General features: G+C 48.3%; 2 protein-coding genes across 2 annotated transcripts; one reads left to right on the forward strand and one right to left on the reverse strand.

Moving 5' to 3' along the window:
- Positions 1 to 4411: 4411 nt before the first annotated feature.
- Positions 4412 to 7880, reverse strand: emilin3a (elastin microfibril interfacer 3a; the record flags this gene model as incomplete). Its single annotated transcript, XM_084435999.1, has 5 exons — positions 4412 to 5715; positions 5818 to 6360; positions 6746 to 7242; positions 7351 to 7470; positions 7729 to 7880. The coding sequence occupies 5 exons, from the start codon at positions 7878 to 7880 to the stop codon at positions 4412 to 4414; spliced, it is 2616 nt and encodes an 871-aa protein (XP_084292125.1).
- A 5523-nt stretch (positions 7881 to 13403) lies between these two features.
- samd10a (sterile alpha motif domain containing 10a) lies at positions 13404 to 18616 on the forward strand (the record flags this gene model as incomplete). The annotated part of the gene is made up of 5 exons (XM_084436000.1): positions 13404 to 13416; positions 14830 to 15011; positions 17691 to 17859; positions 18116 to 18256; positions 18594 to 18616. The coding sequence occupies 5 exons, from the start codon at positions 13404 to 13406 to the stop codon at positions 18614 to 18616; spliced, it is 528 nt and encodes a 175-aa protein (XP_084292126.1).
- Positions 18617 to 18647: the final 31 nt, after the last annotated feature.

An 18647-nucleotide genomic window follows, 5' to 3' on the forward strand; every position in this document is an offset into this window, starting at 1 on the left:
GCATAAAGTCATTCCACAAATCCCATTTAGAGAGAGAGAGTGTGCTGAGATCATCCGTCAGCACCATAGATATTGCTGACATCATCAGAGGGGTTGATTTCGTATCCTCCACTTAACGGTTCTGGACCGCATACTTCTCTCAGGGCTGATATATCTACCCTTCCCCTGACTCTTTCAGGACAAACAGAGTAGCACTTAACAGTGTGGGGCAGCAGCGCATGTTCCTGGCTCACCGATATTCGCTTGGATCTTTGATGAATAATTCTGTCGGGATGTTTTCAAAATGGGGTTCAAGGATATTGTTAAGCACAGGTCGAGGCCGAGGTCGCCATTCATCGCATCCACATCACCTTGACCAGGCCGAGGTCACCATTAGGTACTGATGCATGAGCTGTTTGACGCAGGCACAATAACAAGGATGAATACAAATGGGGCAACAACAAAAAAAACAGAGCAGCACTCTGTCCCCCATACAAAAGAATCTTCTGCTGGAGTTCTTTCCGTTTTATATGACAGGTTTTGATCTGGGAAGTCAAGTGTGTGCACTCTCTGTCCAGTAATTTACGCTTATTTACTAATCAATTAAGTGCAGTTTAAAGCGCACAATATATAATTGATATGCTGAAAGCGTTATGTCCAGTCCAGCCTGCCAAGATCGGTTTAGGTGCACACACTCTCAAGGCCGTAGAACATTCCGTTGCTGATTGAATGTTAGCATGTGGGCACATTGCTTTCCTCTACTAAAATCGGGGCATCAACCCGACACTGAATTTGAATTCTGAAATGACTATACACGTTTTTCACCAGAGATCTTTGTTGGCTGATCAGAATAAGAATCAGGTTTATTTAGCCAGGTAGGTTTTCACACATACAGAGTACAAAGAACTGTACAAGGAATTTGTTGTCGACTGTTGGTGTATGACACTAAATAGACAACAATAGACAAGGTGCAGGGACAAGACAGGACAGTGCAAATGACAGGACAAGGCTAAATATAATAGCGCAAGAGCAACAGGGCAAATACAATCCTATATATGCAATGTTATCCTTTATACATTAGCCTACATGTCATGAAAAGCAAAACTAATACTGACAATACAGCAGAGACAGAGTCAGATGCAGGTCTTGTTGATGAGGCTGGTAGGAGTAGAAGAAAGAAGAAACAGTTTTTGTGCCGAGAGGTTTTGGTCCTGATGGGACCACCTGCCGGAGGGGAGTGGCTCAAAGAGATTGTGACCGGGATGGGGGGGTTGGCCACAATCTTTCTTGCCCCCTTCAGGGCCCTGGAGGCATGCAGGTCCTGGAGGGATGGGATGTTGCACCCAATCACCCTCTCAGCAGAGCGGAGGACACGCTGCAGCCTGGCCTTGTCCTTGGCTGCAGCAGCAACGTACCAGATGGTGATGGAGGAGGTGAGGCTGCAATGGAGGTGTAGAAGTGTACCGTCATTGGCTTTTGGCAGGTTGAACTTCTTCAGCTGCCTCAGGAAGTACATCAGGAAGTATATCTAATCCCTCTCGATGTATCAGATCAATAGAATAATGTAAATGCTTAAAATCCTACATATTGTAGGTTTAAAGAGTTGCAGGATAATATAGATTGAGGAGAGAAAGAGAGAGAGAATGAATGCATCTATTTTTGATGGATGAGGTGTGACCGTTTGAAAGACATGACCTTCAGTTACCAAGACATTGAGGCCAGTACATCATGTCATCCCCCAGAGCATAGTGTCCTTCATATGGCTCTGCAGGCTTTGTGCTTCATTGCTCTGGCTGGCAAATTAATTCCGCCCCCCCTCTAATCTATGTTTATCTTAATCATCTCCCCACCATTCATCAACATGTTCATGGGGCCAAATTGTCTCCAGTTAATTCAACTGGGCTCCAAAATAAGCCCCCATCTCCTCTCCTCAATAAGAAGGAAGCAAGGACAGGTTCTGATAAGCACTGTGACATCACCCTCCTTGTGGTCCCCTTGGGGAAAATGTAAGTGATGCACAACCATAAATGATGCCACAAACTGGCGTGCTCTCTTTAATTGACTATATTCTGCATGGTTCGCTCTCCTTCAGAGTTAATGTTATAAGATATAAGAGCATTATGCCAGGGTGAATTTTTGATGTAGATGTTAAACTCCCGAGAGAGCTGACACTGCGCTATTTGCTGCAGAGAAATCCGATTACAGGCCGAGTTTGTTTGGATATGCTCGCTGATAGAGGGGAATTAATTACTTCATACTGTATTAGATAATGAAGTGGAGAATGCGTTCAAGCCTCCAGTTCTCCACAGAGCCTATAGGATATACAGTAGGTGTCAGAGGGGCCATTTGCTTTGGTATTCTGGAGTTCTGTAGTCATCAATAATGAATATTGTCTGCCCACCTCCCTTGTTCTCTGTAAAGCGCATTGTGTTGCCTCTGGGTATGAAATGCGCTATATAAATAAAGCTTTGATTGATTGATTGATTGAATAGCTGTCAAATATAGGCCTACAGAAGAGCTCTCTGCCTGAGACACACCCACTGAACGGATGTATGGATTTAAATAAACCACAATAAGCCAACTAGCTGTGGGAATTCCTATTAGTTGGAGGTTTCATTAGTCTGCTGTTATTAACACAGTTCATCATATACCGTTATGTGGCCTATAGCCTAATAGTTGTGTGTATATTTACTCAGACGAATAGGCCTAGGCCTACCAAAGAAAAGCTATTCATATTCCGGATCACTGCTGTTCATTGTATTCACTGATCTGACTTTCCTCTGTGTCCTCTGTCTTTGTGTGCCAGCTTCGGCTGCAGTTAATTTATGAACACATTCCGTGGCCACTGACCGTGTACCAGGCACACAGGGCGCATATGCACTGGAAATAGGAGAGTGGACCGTATGGAGGACTCCGTGTCTGAGAGCCAAACTCAACAGAGCTGCGATCATTTGCTAATGCAATTTGGTCAACCGCTTGGAAACCGACCTGATTAGCGTGTGACAGGCTAGGAAGACAGGGCTGTTGGAAGAGGGAGGGAGAAGGGGCAGAGAAAGACGGAGGAAGATGAAAAGAAGATAAAAGAGAAAATATAGAGGTTGATAGGCAGTTAAAACTGAAAAAGGTAATGAAGATGCAATAGAGATAGATCAATGATCGAGGGATAGAATGAAAGAGAGGATACAATGCTTAAAACAGAGTTGGCCTGAAGGTGATCATGTGTGACAGGGCCCCTCTGGATACAACTTCACAACTCTGTGTGTGTGTGTGTGTGTGTGTGTGTGTGTGTGTGTGTGTGTGTGTGTGTGTGTGTGTGTGTGTGTGTGTGTGTGTGTGAGTGTGAGTGTGTGTGTGTGTGTGTGTGTGTGTGTGTGTGCACCCGTGCGCGTATGTCACAGTGTCCTCCAGCTCCGAGTTTATGTCTCAATTGTCCTGCTTTGCCTCTTTACTATGCACCGCGTGCATCAGCTCTGTGACCAAAACCCGTACGTCACTGATGATAACTCGACATTACTCATCTCCCACGAATCTGTCATTTGTAATTGTCGGACGGGACGTCCTATGCGGAGGCTCATTAAGAAGGTCACTTAAAACTCAATATACGCTCAAATCAGAGGTGACAGGATGCTTGGCTCTCTGTCTAAGAGCGGGGCTCAGTTTGTGCCATTTTTATCAGTCTCACTCGTTAAACAAAATCCCCATGAAAACCTAACCCTGGCATGACAGAGGCACAGATACACACTGAGCATGCAGAATTATCCTGCTTAGGCTCACTAGAATAAGAGGTCATATTAAGCTGTCGGCGTTTTTTTTATAGCTCCATATGGCGGGCAGTGATGGAGGAATCCAGTGCCTCTCTACTGCCCTCTGGTGGATCTAATAATTTGTATAAATACAGTAATATACAGCCAATGGATTAACAGTGATGAAATGCCTCTTTATTTGGAAAAACAACATATAAACACAATGAGGAATGTATTAAAAAAAAAAAAAAAAAAAAAAAAAAATTTCAATCGAAAATACAAAAGACAGGAATAAATACAAAAAAAACATTGTATCTTGAGGACATGTAGAGGACATACACTCTAAAAGTAAACAACACCCACAACACAACGTAACACAAAAACATTACAAACAGGCCATGGACAAAGTAAAACAACAACAAAGAAACATAAAAGAACAGGAATAATAAAAAATAAAAACATTGTATCTTGGATACTGTAAGGACAGTAAACGGCTGAAAAATCGATATAAAAATCTATAAAAACATGTGGCTAGTCAGAACTCATCAATAGCACCATATGAAATGCAGTAACAGCGGGATGAAACAGCTTCTTTTGTGCAGTGCCACGTCCAGCCCTCCCAGCCCAGCCCCCGGGACTCTGAGGCTCTGGTTAACGGCCCGTCAGCATCACCCAGTAAGACAGGCCTCTCACTGGTCTCCCCTCCTCTCCTCTGCCTCTGCCTCCTGCTCCGGGCTCTGCGGCTGACTGTGCTGAGTCAGCTCCAGCCTGTCCGCGCAGCCCCTCAGTCCGTCCCTCAGCTCCGCCAGCTGCAGGGTGTGGCTGCTCAGCGTGCCGTTGACCTGGGCCAGCAGGTAGCCGTCCGACTGCCTCTCCAGCTCCGCCCGGATCCTCTCTAGGTCCTCGGCCACGTGGCTCAGCCCCTTGCACTGGCCCTCCACGCTGGCCACCCGGCCCCCGACCTCCGTCACCTCCCTCTGGACGCCCAGCGCCGTGCTCCGGCAGCCCTGCACCTCGCCGGCCAGCCGCCGCCGAAGCTCGTGCAGCTCCGCCTTCAGCCGTGTCAGCTTGCGCTCGCCGGCGCCCAGCATAGACGCCTGCCGGCCCACCAGCTGCACCACGCCCCTCACCTGCTGCGCCAGGCGCCCCTCCCTCTCCTGCCAGGTGCTGTTGACCGATCCCACTTCGCGCACCACCTCGCCCACCGACTCCCGCAGGCCCCGGAGGGTGTGGTTGACGGAGCGCACGTTGAACCGGAGCACCGTGAGCTCCCCCTGGAGCTCGCCCGTCTCCTCCAGCTCCTGGTGGTCACGGTAGGCCAGCCTGACCAGCAGGCTCTGCAGGGTGCTGTTGAGACTGCTCAGGCGCTCGCCCTGGGCGTCCAGGAGGCCGCGCATGTTGTCGTCCTCCTCCTCCGCGGCCGCCGTCTCTCCCCGGAGACCGGCAGGGGGGGGAGGAGTGGAGGAGGAGGAGGCGCCGCAGGAGGAGGTGCAGAGGCCCTCCAGGCCGACCAGCTGCTTCTGGAGTGCGTACACGTCCAGCTCCAGCCGCCGCCAGAGCGACTCCGGCTCCGCGTCCGGGCCGCGCACGACGTGGCCCTCCAGCGCCGTGGCGTTGCCCAGCTCCTCCACCGCCGACAGCAGGCGACCCTCCAGGGCCGCCAGCTTCCCCTCCAGACGGGCCTCCAGACCCGGGTCCGTCGTCTCGGTGCCGTTCAGCGGCTCGCCTCTCTCTCTGCCCTCGCCGCCACTTACGGTCCTCACCATCCCGGTCAGGTTGAGGCGGGCCTCCACGTAGCCCAGACGCCCCTCCAGCATGCCCTCCACGTGGTCCTTGTGCCCGCCCAGTTCCGCCCTGAGGTGGCCCTGGGATTGGTTGAGGCCGGCCACCGACTGCTCCAGAAGGTGCACCCTTTCGGCCAGTCCGGCCAGCGTGCCGGCGCAGCAGTCCCCCGCGGCGGCGTCCGAGCCTCCGATCCGAGCCGGGCCGTTTCCTGGCTCCCGCCTCGGACCCGTGGCGCTCCCGTCCAGGGCCTGCTCCACCAGCTGCTCCTCCTCCTCCTCCTCCTCCTCCTCCTCCTGCTCCTCCCTCTGGCCCACGTCGACGCTCTCCGCGGGCTTCTCGAACCCGTCCAGGATCGCGCCCGCCATCCTGCCGCCCGCCGGCCCCTCGTCCCTGGCCTTCTGGGAGGAGTCCGCGCCCACCGGGAACCCCGCTGCTACGTCCGGCACGGGGGACAGCTTCTGCAGGGCTCTGCCGTGGCCAATCACCGTCCCCCTCAGCGCCTCCAGCTCAGCGCTCTTGGCCAGCAGCTCCGAGCGCAGCTCCTCCACCTGGCCGGTCAGCTCCGCCAGGCCGGGAAACACCCGCCCTCCGTCCAGCCCCTCGGCGTCGGGGTCCCCGCCGGGGATGTCGCCGAAGCCCACGGCGGAGTGCAGGGGGGCGGGGACCGGGCCGGGGGCGGCGGTCAGCAGGGTGGACAGCATGCGGTTGGCGTCCTCGCGAAGGGAGGCGCGCAGGCCGTCCTCCAGGCCCGCCACCGTCCCCCTCAGCGTCTCCAGGCCCTGGGACAGGCGCCGCAGCTCCTCCTCCACGCGGTCCAGACGTTCCTCGCTCTCGACGGGCGCCACACCCTGGCCTACGGAGGGGGGAGACGGAGATGGCGTTTACACACAGCTGCTCTTTGTCTGCTCAGGGGGGTCACTGAAGAATGTTACGCAATCAGTAATGTCATTAAAAAACAAAACCTGTAGCTTCTTGCACAGAAACACAATCTTTTTTGGGGGCTTTAACTTTCTACTCTATAGTTGAACTGTTGTATTCGTATTATTCTCTGCATTTCTGGTGTTAAGTTTGTATTTTTTCCCTATATTTTAACTTTTCCATTGTACACCTTGTAACTCTGGTTTAGAAAGGTGTTTTATAAATAAAATGTACTTACTTACTTACTTACTTATAATCTACTGTTTATTTCTGTGAATGCAAATGCCATAATGGTAAACCCAGCCCCCAGCAAGTCTCACCATCAACATCGTGACCGCCCTCAGGGGGCGCTGTTTCCTCAGGGTGGGACTCGTGTTCAGGCTCTTGCTCATGCTCAGTGTGATCCGGGCCAGGCTGCTGCTGCTGCTGCTGGTGGTGGTGGTGGTCTGGTATAGGCTCCACCTCTGAGGAGAAGGGCTCGAAGGAGGAGGCCTCTGGGTAGGAGGTCATGGGAGGCCCGAAGTGACGCATGGGGTAGGACTTTACATTGCTGGGAGGGGGCGGTCCCTTGGATTGACTCCAGGGATTGGCTTTGACTCCGGGCTGGATGGGTGATAGGCCCTTGAACTGTGGGCTCTTGAACGGCGGGCCCTTAAAGGGAGGGCCCTTGAAAGGTGGCATCATCCTCATGGGGTGTTGGAACGCCGGAGGTCCCTCCATGCAGGCGTGGCCAGAGTACCCTGGACAGCAACGCCACTCCAGCTCCGTCACCGTCTTATACGCCACCTTGTAGGTCGGTTTGTACATCAGGCGATATCTGAAGGGCGATTTGAAAAGCGAAAATGAGTCAAACGCCTCAAACGCTTGAGAATCAGACAGAATGATGGCGTTAATATTTGTGACGCTGTACTGAATTGTGACTCACATGAGAGTTGGACACTTCTGACCCAAGGAGCACCTGTTGTATTCAGCCTTAACGTAGGGCGCCGCCCCATCCTGCATGGTGTAGGACACACTCTTCTCCATCACGTAGGCGCAGTGGTTCCTATCAGAGGAGGAACACAGAGAAAAAACACACATTCATTTAGATGTCATGATCTGTTTCATTAAAACCATAAATATACTGTATCCCCATGTACTTCATCACAGCAAAAAAAAGAATGAAAAATACAACACAATGGCAAGAGATAGAAGGGTTTGGGAGAGAGAGAGAAAGAGAGAGAGAGAGAGAGAGAGAGAGAGAGAGAGAGAGAGAGAGAGAGAGAGAGAGAGAGAGAGAGAGAGAGAAAGAGAGACTACTTACTTGTGTCTGCCAGTGGGCTTCCCCTGGCCATGGTAGGCATTGGGCCCAGCCTTGTAGAGGTTGTACTGCTGCGGTCTGTAGAACTTGGCGCTGGTCAGTGACACGGTCACCGCCAGAACCAGGATGGGACTGAGAACAACCACAGGGTGCATCCTGGTGCGTCCACTACCCTCAACTCAGGGGAAAGAGGCTTGGGAAAAAATTGTGAATTACAAAAACAGTGCTTCAAAGAGAAATATGAGCAGCGGAGCTGTGGAAAAAGTAGGTCAGAAGCACTGGGTTCTCTTGGTGCGTCCAACTAATGGGAGAACGGTTGTGTGTTTGAGATGCCAGCCCCGTCACACACCTATTTCACCACAAAAGTACCTACATAAAATTGAGTTTCCTCAAAATTATGTCTTCAAAAAAAAGTAAATAAAATTAAAACAACGGATCCACAAAGTAGAAAAAGAAACGGAGAAAGGTGCAGGGGGTGAGCAAGCGAGCAACCGGCAGTGTAGTAAAGCGAAAGAAGCACCACCCTGTCTGTGTTGACCCTGGCTCGGGCTCTGGGTGTGGTGGGCTCTCTGTCAGGGCAACAACAGTCCACTGTGAGCTGGGGGTCCGCTGGCGTCCCTTAAGAGGGTCTCCGTGGGCCTCATTTGCATATGCCCCACCCACCTCCCCTCCGGAAAAGTAACATGGGAGTGAGAGGGAGGGAGGGGGGCAAAATGAAGTCCTCCACCGCACTGTGTGCCTGGCATGTGTTCATGTTCATTAATACTGTAGGATACAGTATAGATTTGTACAGATTCATCTCATTGTCACACAAAAAAATCTGATACAAGAGAGGCCTGTCAGCTGGACAGAGACGCACGGCTGACATCATACTGTACGCTGACATCATACTGTATGCTGACATCATACTGTACACTGACATCATACTGTACACCTCAGGGTGATGAGCTGCCTGCGCCGCAGCTTTGACTGTATCTAACAAATAATCACAAAACATTTGCTGCTTGACAAGGTAATGATAGAACCAAGTAAAGCATCTTCTCTACTCAGCATCTGTTTATAACGGGAGCGATCCATTGCGCAATGGAGGGTCGCTATGGGCTCAACCAGCTTTAAAATTCAAAGCATCACAGTAATCAATATTATTATTTCACAAGAATATGACCCACCACCACCAAGCAGACCTTAGCTTAGAGGCATATTCATTAGAGATCTCTCATCTCACATGTAGGCCACACACACACTCCCACACACACACACACGAATGCGCGCGCACACACACACACACACGCATACACTCCACCCAAACCTAACAGCCAACCACTAGGTCTGGGAACAAATAAGTACAAATCTCCTGTGTTGAAATGCACACACCCAGCCTCCTCAGTGCCTCGACTACGCAAACGCCCCCCCCCCCCCAATCACAACACATGCCTCTGTTCAGCAGTCCTCACCGAGGTTAGCTGGCCTTACAGGAGAATCTGCTGTTACATATAACACATTTTAAGTAGCCTTACCCTCAAAATCCTTGACAGTAGTTGTATTTGGGCAATGTCACTGTGATCATTATGTATGAGCCTGGTGCTTGTTGGCTGGACTACTGTATTATGGTTTTATGTTGCTAACCTCTTTTCATGTTCCCAATCCAAAATTTCTACCAAAGTACTGTGATGTATTCAGCAACTTTTAGAGGACATGTTATTGTTAGAGGTTAGTAATCACCTTAAGCGATTTCAAGGTCGAGCTGCCTTGATGTTTTATGCAGCAAAGGAAATGTCCATCGTTTAAACCTCCCAGCAATATTGTTGAGAGGTGCTCTTGTTTGAGTGGTTTTGTTGAGCTATAAAGCAGCACCAACTTTCTTCTCCTATCAATTCCAATATATGAGCATGAATACCCCACAACACAGGATGTGGATAGGCTGACTGTTTGGAGGCCAGATGTCTTGCCGAGGATCCAACTTACTGAGTGAATCCTGGGCATAACCCATTACACTATAAAGTTTCTATAAAATATAATTAGTAAAGGACAGGTTCAGACAGCTAACCACAAAGATATGTGTAATGCTACTTTGCGGTTATTTAGGTTAAGAGTTAACAGAGAGGGTATGTGAGAACTTCACTGAAATTCTGTAGAATATTTTCCCCAAAAATCAATCAAAGGGCGGACCATGTTAGCCTGCAGCCCGTCAGAAACAGGAGTAGCATTGTGTCCATTATTTCAGTGCAGTCTTTGGATTGGCCCTCGTTAAAGGGTCATTTCCTGTATCCTGTTTGTGCCAGGGAACCACCTCTTACAGTACCTGGGAACTCCCTGTCACTTACTAGTATAGTAACAACAGAACACTGTGTGTGTGTGTGTGTGTGTGTGTGTGTGTGTGTGTGTGTGTGTGTGTGTGTGTGTGTGTGCATGTGCGCGCATGCGCGTGCGTGAATGCTTGTGTGTGTGTGTGTGTGTGTGTGTGTGTGTGTGTGTGTGTGTGTGTGTGTGTGTGTGTGTGCGTGCGTGTGTATGTAAATGTGTATTTCAACTCCCATAGCTACCCCATACGACTTTATCGGTAAACAAGCCCACATTGTGTCACGTGAAACACTTTACAAACTGCCCAACACAGGACCAACGCTAGGAGTTCGACTGGTCCTGCAACACAAGCACACCTTTATTCCAGCAGCAACCAGCAGGCCTCTCCGCCGAAGACATCCGGTGAATGACCTCACAATGTAGCAGCTGTTTCAGGCTCCGTTCACCTGCCCTACTGACATCACATGGCTATTCACATACCTATCATCACAGCCATTCTGAACAGGGCGGGGCCTAATCTACCTGCCTGTCGACAGAAAATGTGAGAAGAATCCAAGAAATGAAAGAATGAGGGGTGGGTGGATTGTGGTGTGTGTGTGTGTGTGTGTGTGTGTGTGTGTGTGTGTGTGTGTGTGTGTGTGTGTGTGTGTGTGTGTGTGTGTGTGTGTGTGTGTGTGTGTGTGTGTGCGTGTGTTATGTGTGTGTATGTGTGTGCATGTGCTCGTTTAGTTTTCCCTGTTGTCCTCCTCTCTCTCTCTGTTTACTGTTGACACCAGAGGTCTACATTCCAAGCCTGGCAGTGGACTTTTTAAGTAAGTTTTATGTCTCTGTTTATTTTACCAAAGCCAGTGTGTTTTAAGTATGACATTGATCCTGTCTTACCAGGTATATTTCAGAAGAACATTTCTGTCCACTTAGTAAAACCACAAGGAGCAACCACTGCCAATTCCTGTCAGTATAAGGAGTTATAGGGCTAGGTAAATGATAGTCTGCCAAGCTCTTAGTTTGGCAGCATTTGCAGTTAATGTGTAATGTGTTTGAGTGTAGCCTGCACGCGTATTTGTCGGTTCACAGCCATGTGGAAGAGCAAACAAGGGTAATTGATCACACTCCTCCACCAATCTCCACCCTTGTTTCCTCTGCAACACTCAGAAGATCACACTGTCACCACTACTACCTTCACCTGCTCTACCACTGACCAACAACCATCCACACCACGTTTGAAAAGTGACTATTTAGTATTGTGTGCATCTGCAAACATATTCTTGGTTTTGTTTAACTCAAGTCTTTTCAAGTGTCTCACCATGATCAAGGCTTTTACCAGTATCTTTATCTTTATATTGTATAGATTTGTATCTATTTGTGTAATTTGTAAATTGTGTATTTGTAATTATCTGTAATGAGCAGATCATGGAGCCAGCAGCAATATTTCACTGTGATTGTACACTGTACGTTACATCTTACAAATAAAACCTGGACCTGAATGTATTCAAGGCTTTAAGATATATCTTGAGAATATATTCAGTTAATTAGGTAAACGTTGGTGTGAGTAAACCTAATTTGTTGGCCACATGGTGAGGCAGAGGTCTCAGGCACACTTGACAGTACTGTGAGAGGTCCTGTGTGTTTGTGGAGGGTGGTCTCATGGCTAAGGACACACACACACACACACACACACACACACACACACATACATGCACACACACACCTACCTGCTTGCATGCACAGGACACCCTTCACTCAACGCTGGATGTTCTGAGAACACTATAGGCCTACTGTCATGGCAAAATCCATTCCACTATGTAATCACTGTGTGCTACATACATTGTAGTGGATCTGCTACATACATTGTAGTGGATCTGCTACATACACTGTAGTAGATTTCAAATTTTGACTTTTAGGCTAGTCTTTCTATTTGCCTTTAAAGAGGAGGGTGAAGACTGATTTATAATTTAAAGATAATACAGTCGTTAGGGATATTAAAAGTTCTGTTTTGGTTTGTTGAATTGATTGATAAGCTAAATGTTAAGCATGTTGTACGGTAAAGCTGAATAAAATATGGGTAGTTTTATTTTTCCACAGGTACTTCCTAAAGGCCGAGGCTGCCCCCTGGTGTTGGGTGAAAGTAGGACAGGACAGCCGCTCAAAGCAGCGGTGTCAGGATGCACCAATCATAGCACAGGTGTGTTGATTGCATTACGCGCGCGCGTGTTTGTGTCCCTACTTCTTACTTTATAGAATAATTGCCATTCTGAAATGACAGCCTAATCTAGTTTGAGAAAAGTAGGGCCTATAGACAGTAGCCTAGTCGGAAAGAGAACTCATCAATGATGATGAATGCCAAAAACGCTGAATACCAAAAAGCTGCCCCTTACTAGAATAGTTGAGGCTCTTTGATGTTTCCCCCCGGTGGAAACCTCTAATTCAAGGAGTTTCCTTTCATCTTTTCCGCCCCTAGCCAAGGCGAATGTGCCCGCTCTAATCCCAGCTCCATACCACGTTGTCATGGTAACATGGCAAAAACGGTGCATATAGGCCTGATATAGGCCTACCCACTGCCTTATAATTAACTTGTAGTGCTGATCTGATTGTTGTGTTCCAACTTCCACATATAATCATTGTCCTCCTGTGGCTTCGACTAGATTGCTCTTAATAGTTCACGGGCTAGACTGCAAAGGTCATCCCTGGACATGCCTACACTCGAGCTCAATCACAGAAAAACAATATTTTGTCCCTGCACGGGCTGACTGAGCTCCCTTTACAGGGCTGTTCCTTTACAGGGCTGCTCCTTGTGCTGTCTCTCGCGTGTAAACCCGCACGCGCTGGGATTTTCGTCAGCCTGTTTTCAAAGTCTCTCCACTGGCTGCTGTAATTACAGGGCTCGCGGGCAGCACTTTGAGCTTGCTCAGGCTGGCTCTTGAGAAAAAGCCGTGCGTCTGATTCTCACGACAAGATATAAACACACCACACACACACATGCACACGCTCACATACCGGACCGGCAGAATCAGTCAACGGACGACATTCCGGGACAACTGACATTCCGGACAGAGACACGCACACCTTTTGCCTATATTCTCCTATAGGCGCACATGCGTGCACAACTTTTCCATCCAGGAAGCGCGCAGTTGCTGATACTGTAACAATAGGTCGGTTGAGCACACGGCAGGAAGGATACCTGCGGGGAGTTTAAACAGGAGCAGGTGTGATTCACTTAAAAGCTAGAGGCATTATAAAGTTTTACGGATCGCGGTGCATATAGCTGCATAGAGAAACGGAGAGCTGGACACAGATAGCCTGTCTGCCTGACCGCGGTCACCGGAGAAGATGGGATACTTTTACTAGAGCAGTCGCGGGGGAACGACACCCAGTGCGCCATGGCTGTAGACGGTAAATGAGTCAATAGTATTGCATGTGGACAATTCAATACGCTCATGCTCTCATAGATTATCTGTTATGGGTTAACTTGGAAGCCTATTTTGCAGCTAATTAAACTGAACAGGTAGCCTATATGTTTTTACTTTAGCCTAGCATAGCCTACTTACAATATCTGTTTGACTGTTGCAAGGAGGAGAAACCTCTGCTGGACAGCGTGGTGCTGAAGTGGACAGCGACTTTTATGGCGGGATAGCCTATTCCAGTTCATTGACCGATCGAGGCCATTAAAATAAACTGTCTATAGGCTAGTTAACGCTTTTTCCAGCCAAGTCTTACTGTGTAGGCTAAGCCAAACAAGTACAACATATGTGCACGTTCTTTTTACGCAAATAAAACAACAAGTAGGCCCAGCGTAATACAGCAAACTTGATCATTCGAAATATTGAAGCATATAATGACATCACTTTTTCAAAAGTTTTTTGTTTCTGCAATGTAAAGGGACCCATAGGCTTATACACTCTTTTGCGCAGTAGGCTAAAGCACAAACAGGAACTTGAAAGTGGTCTTCGTATCATAGCCAGTGCTGTTGGTATATGTCTTGATGTTCCGCCTCTGTACAGCTGCTCAGTCGGGGGTGTTGGGTGTTCACTGGTGTCAAAGGAGGGCTACAAAGCGAAGGGACCCCAAAGACACCCTTTAATCTCTCCATCCCCCTTCTCCATTTTCTCTTCGGTCCCAATTTCTGTTAAACCCTCAGTCAGTGTCAATTAGAGGAAAGGTATTTTTAATGAGCACCGCACCGCACAGCCTCAGATTGCCTCATATGCAACAAGAAAATATCCCCAATCTGGCACATGAATCAGTAACGACCCGTGGCTTGCTGCCAGGCTCTGTAGGCTAGCGGTAATGGCCTGTCTATTGCGGTATCACTTTCTTCTATAAAACGCCCACCTTCTGTAGTCATGTTGGTAGAGTGACACCACCGTGGAGTCTGTCAGAAGGCCTGCTCATCAGTGACTGCAGTGCACAGTGTTCAAAGTTCACGTACCCGATACACATTCGTCGTGTGTCAAGTTTCTGCCTCGGAGCTGTCAGGGTAGAGGTTGAAATTCCTTTGAGCATGACGTCATATCAGCTCGGTTTATTCCCCAGCCCGTGGAAAGCACCTACTGTAGCGCTGAGATCATCCGTGACTGAGAGGGGCCTCACACTTTTTTATTCACTGGCGCGCTCGGGTTAGCTCCAACATGACTTGTTTGTAGTGCAAATTGGAGATGGTGAAGTATTTCCCAAACCCCCTGAAATGCATAATCTGATCGACTGCCAGTGCCACAGTATGTAATCAAAGCTCACACTAAAATCCAGGGTTTTCTATCTCTCTACTTGTCTCTACTGTCTACTCTCTACTTGTCTCTACTTGTCCAGCCGCGTCCAGTTTCAGCTTCTGCCGGCCGGCGGTGGAGTACAGGGCGCTGCCCGAAGACTTTAAGCATCAGCTGAGTTGGCGTGCGGGGGGGAACCTGACCTGGCATGACGGGCGGGGCCAGAAGACAGCTGGGGGGAGGGCGGTGAAGCTGCTCCAGCAGCCTGGAACAGAGGCCCGGCAGGTAGACAACGTACATTAAAGTTACATGATCTGTGTCTGTCTGTCTGCCTGCCTGTCTGTCTGTCTGTCTGTCTGTCTGTCTGTCTGTCTGTCTGTCTGTCTGTCTGTCTGTCTGTCTGTCTGTCTGTCTGCCTGCCTGTCTGTCTGTCTGTCTATCTATCTATCTATCTATCTATCTATCTATCTATCTATCTATCTATCTATCTATCTATCTATCTATCTATCTATCTATCTATCTATCTATCTATCTATCTATCTATCTATCTATCTATCTATCTATCTAACACCACTCTGAAACAATAACAGGACACCTGGCTTCAAGAGTCCTGTATTGCTATCATTGGATCAGCTGATTAGTTGAGTATTTGACTCGGGCAAAGTTGTGATTCGCAATAACATTACAATTGGTCTTTGTAACTTGGCACAGTATATGGATGCAATACATCTTGAGATAAGTATTGCATATTCAGATATATTCAATAGAAACTGTAATCTGGCTAGATACTGTGCATAATTTGACATATTTGCCTATTTTTCCTGATGAAATAAATGGATCATAAAACCATGATAAATACAATATTCTACTGACCTAATTTGTAGTGGTTTTACACCATGCCCCCCCTTACAGACAAGTAGCTGCTTGCTTAAAATCATTTTCTCCTTTCTAGTCTTAATAACATTGATCTAGACAACAAGGCAAGAGCCATACAGGCTTCATTCATCTCAGAAACCCTTTGTTTTCATGATCAAATTGACTTGTGTATGAACTTTTCTCTGACCTTCTTTCATCCATTCACACAAAGACTATACACAAAGAAGGGAAAGTCCTGAATCTGACAAATGGAGTTTGGTCACCATCTTTTGTGCTAAATGAACACTTTGTTGGCAGAGAATGGAATATGCTGTTTTCCCAGAGGGCTTTGGGGCACTCACCGCCTTTTAGTGTGGTTTTAAATAGACACAGCCATCCTTAGTATGTACAACAGAAGCACTGCTCTGTTGAAAGCCAAAGGGGGCTTGGCAGTATAGTACAGTACTTAATGGCTGGTTTGAACTTGAACTTGACAGTGCTTTTGCAGATAGCCGAATGTGTGTAGCCTATCTCTCTTTATAACAATGGGACACATGTATATATTCATTGACCATTCTTCTTCAGTTTGGACACATTTTTGTCATTTTGCATAGTTCAGTTATTATTATGTGATAAAGTTAATGATCCCTCTTAGTTTTACAGCAGTGTGCCGCTGTACTCTATTTAGGGTACTGAATTTGTACCCTTAATTTATACTTAAAAATCTTTCTATTTTAATGTGCTTTGCCCACGCTGTCTTCAGCCGCTGAAATGACTTATGAATGGGGGTTCAAAACTAAAGTCATGCAGAATTCATAACACTGGTTTGGAGCGTTTTGCATAGAGAGTTTGATAAGCCATACTATGGTAGAGCCATAAGAGCCTTTTAACTTTATTATTCTTGAGATTGAGTGCCTTGGATTTTTTTTGTAGGTCCGACCTTAGCCTACTCTCTTGCAGACATTGATACCCCCTACCTCGCAATGAGCATTTCTCTGTTTTAAATACATTTTTTGAGTCAAGGTAGCGTTCTTTTTCCCTCTCTACATAGAGAGTATTTCTGAGAACACTTTCCATTGGATCATTTCCAGGGCTGTGTACACTAGAGCAATGCAGCAGATTATTTGGGAAATTAGATAGTTGATAGAGAAACAGAGAGATATAACAGTTACTATAAAGGAGACTAATAAAACCAATAGAGATTATTTTCATGTTTCCCACGGCAGTCTTTTTTGACTAGATTTATTTTGCGGTTGTTTTATTATGTCTTCCTAACCTCAGAATATATATCTGTGGGGTGTGGCTCCAACACCACCCTCTCATGTCTCCCACACGGACGCGTTGTTTTTACAGCAGAGCTGTCCAGGATCATCTTCTACCGCTTTCATGTTCTTCGCAACATACGTCAGAATTATGAATCATGCCTACATTTTCTTCGTATTAGGTGAAAAATGTGAGGAGTTTGTTTGATGCAGACTGTAGCGAAGAGCTGAACGTGAACCTTTTGAGCCTCGCATAAGTGGTCTCTGTGGCCCCGGAGAAGAAATCAGAGCAGGGAAGGAGAAAACGCTTTAGTCGTTCGGAGTTCTACACTGCTTCCAAATTAAACAACTTTCAGCGTTCCGATGTGGAGACTACTGCACATTTCCTCCTCCGCCTCCTCCTGTGTGTGTGTGTGTGTGTGTGTGTGTGTGTGTGTGTGTATGAAAGGAAACTGACATGCGTTGTGTGTGTGTGTGTGTGAAAGATAACAGGGAAGTGGTCTCTGATGGCCAGCGGGCGCATCGTGAGGCAAAACCCCCCGGGTGTCTGAACAGATTGCCTGATGGATGCGCTTCAGCCTGAGTGAAGTGGCTGGGCTTGTTGTCCCCTGGGACTTCCAAGTCCACACACACGCACGCATGCACGCATGCACGCACGCACGCTGATTTCTCTATTCCTCTCTCTCTCTCTCTCTCTCAAACACACACACCCACACACACACATACACACACACACACACACACACTCATAATGGCAGGAGGGGAGGGAAGGAAAAGTATGGGGAGGAGGCAGGTACAGAGAAAATGCAAACTCATCTCATTCTCCCTTTGGTGTGTGTTGTTGCAGCATCGCTCAAGTGACTCCTATGGGATCTACCACACCAGCCCGACCCAGCTCAGCCTGGTCCGGCCTGTGGTCCTGTGGACTCAGCAAGACGTCTGCCGATGGTTGAAGAAGCACTGTCCCCACAACTACCTCACCTACGTCGAGGCCTTTTCTCACCACGCTATCACAGGTATAAAGAACTCACCCTGGGGCGGGGATTGAACCAACGATCTCCCGCTAACCAAACCCGGTTTGCTAACTAACCGCAACACCGGGAGTGCTAGCTCCCTTGGCAGGGCGGTTAACGAGCCTTAGGGGGTTGTTACAATACCAATACATGTTGACTAGCAGTACTAGCACACCGGTATAACATATGCGGCCTCACGTAGCCAGAGGGTTGTGTGAAGGGTTTGAATGTCCCCTGCGTGTGTGTGCGCCCCCTGCAGGCCGCGCGCTGCTGCGTCTGAACGGAGAGAAGCTGGAGAGGATGGGCCTGCTGCAGGAAACGCTGAGGCAGGAGCTCCTACAGCAGGTGCTGCAGCTGCAGGTGCAGGAGGAGGGACGCCACCTGCAGCTGCTCAGCAGAGGTGTGTGTGTGTGTGTGTGTGTGGGTGCGTGTGTGTGTGTGTGGGTGTGTGTGTGTGTGTGTGTGTGTGTGTGTGTGTGGGTGCGTGTGTGTGTGGGTGTGCGTGTGTGTGTGTGTTTGAGAGAGCGAGAGAGAGGAATAGAGAAATCAGGGTGCGTGCGTGCGTGCGTGTGTTTTTGAGAGAGAGAGAGAGAGAGGAATAGAGAAATCAGGGTGCGTGCGTGCGTGCGTGCGTGCGTGCGTGCGTGCGTGCGTGTGTGTGTGTGTGCGCGCGTGCATTTGTGAGCATTTGTTTGATGAAAGGCCTGAGTTAACCGTTTGCTGTGTATTTCTTACAGGCTCTCCTGGAGACCTGTCATAACCGACCTGTCTGCTCCAGACTGCAATGAGTG

Source organism: Borostomias antarcticus, assembly GCF_949987555.1.
Source record: "Borostomias antarcticus genome assembly, chromosome: 3".
Classification (NCBI taxonomy): Eukaryota; Metazoa; Chordata; class Actinopteri; order Stomiiformes; family Stomiidae; genus Borostomias; species Borostomias antarcticus.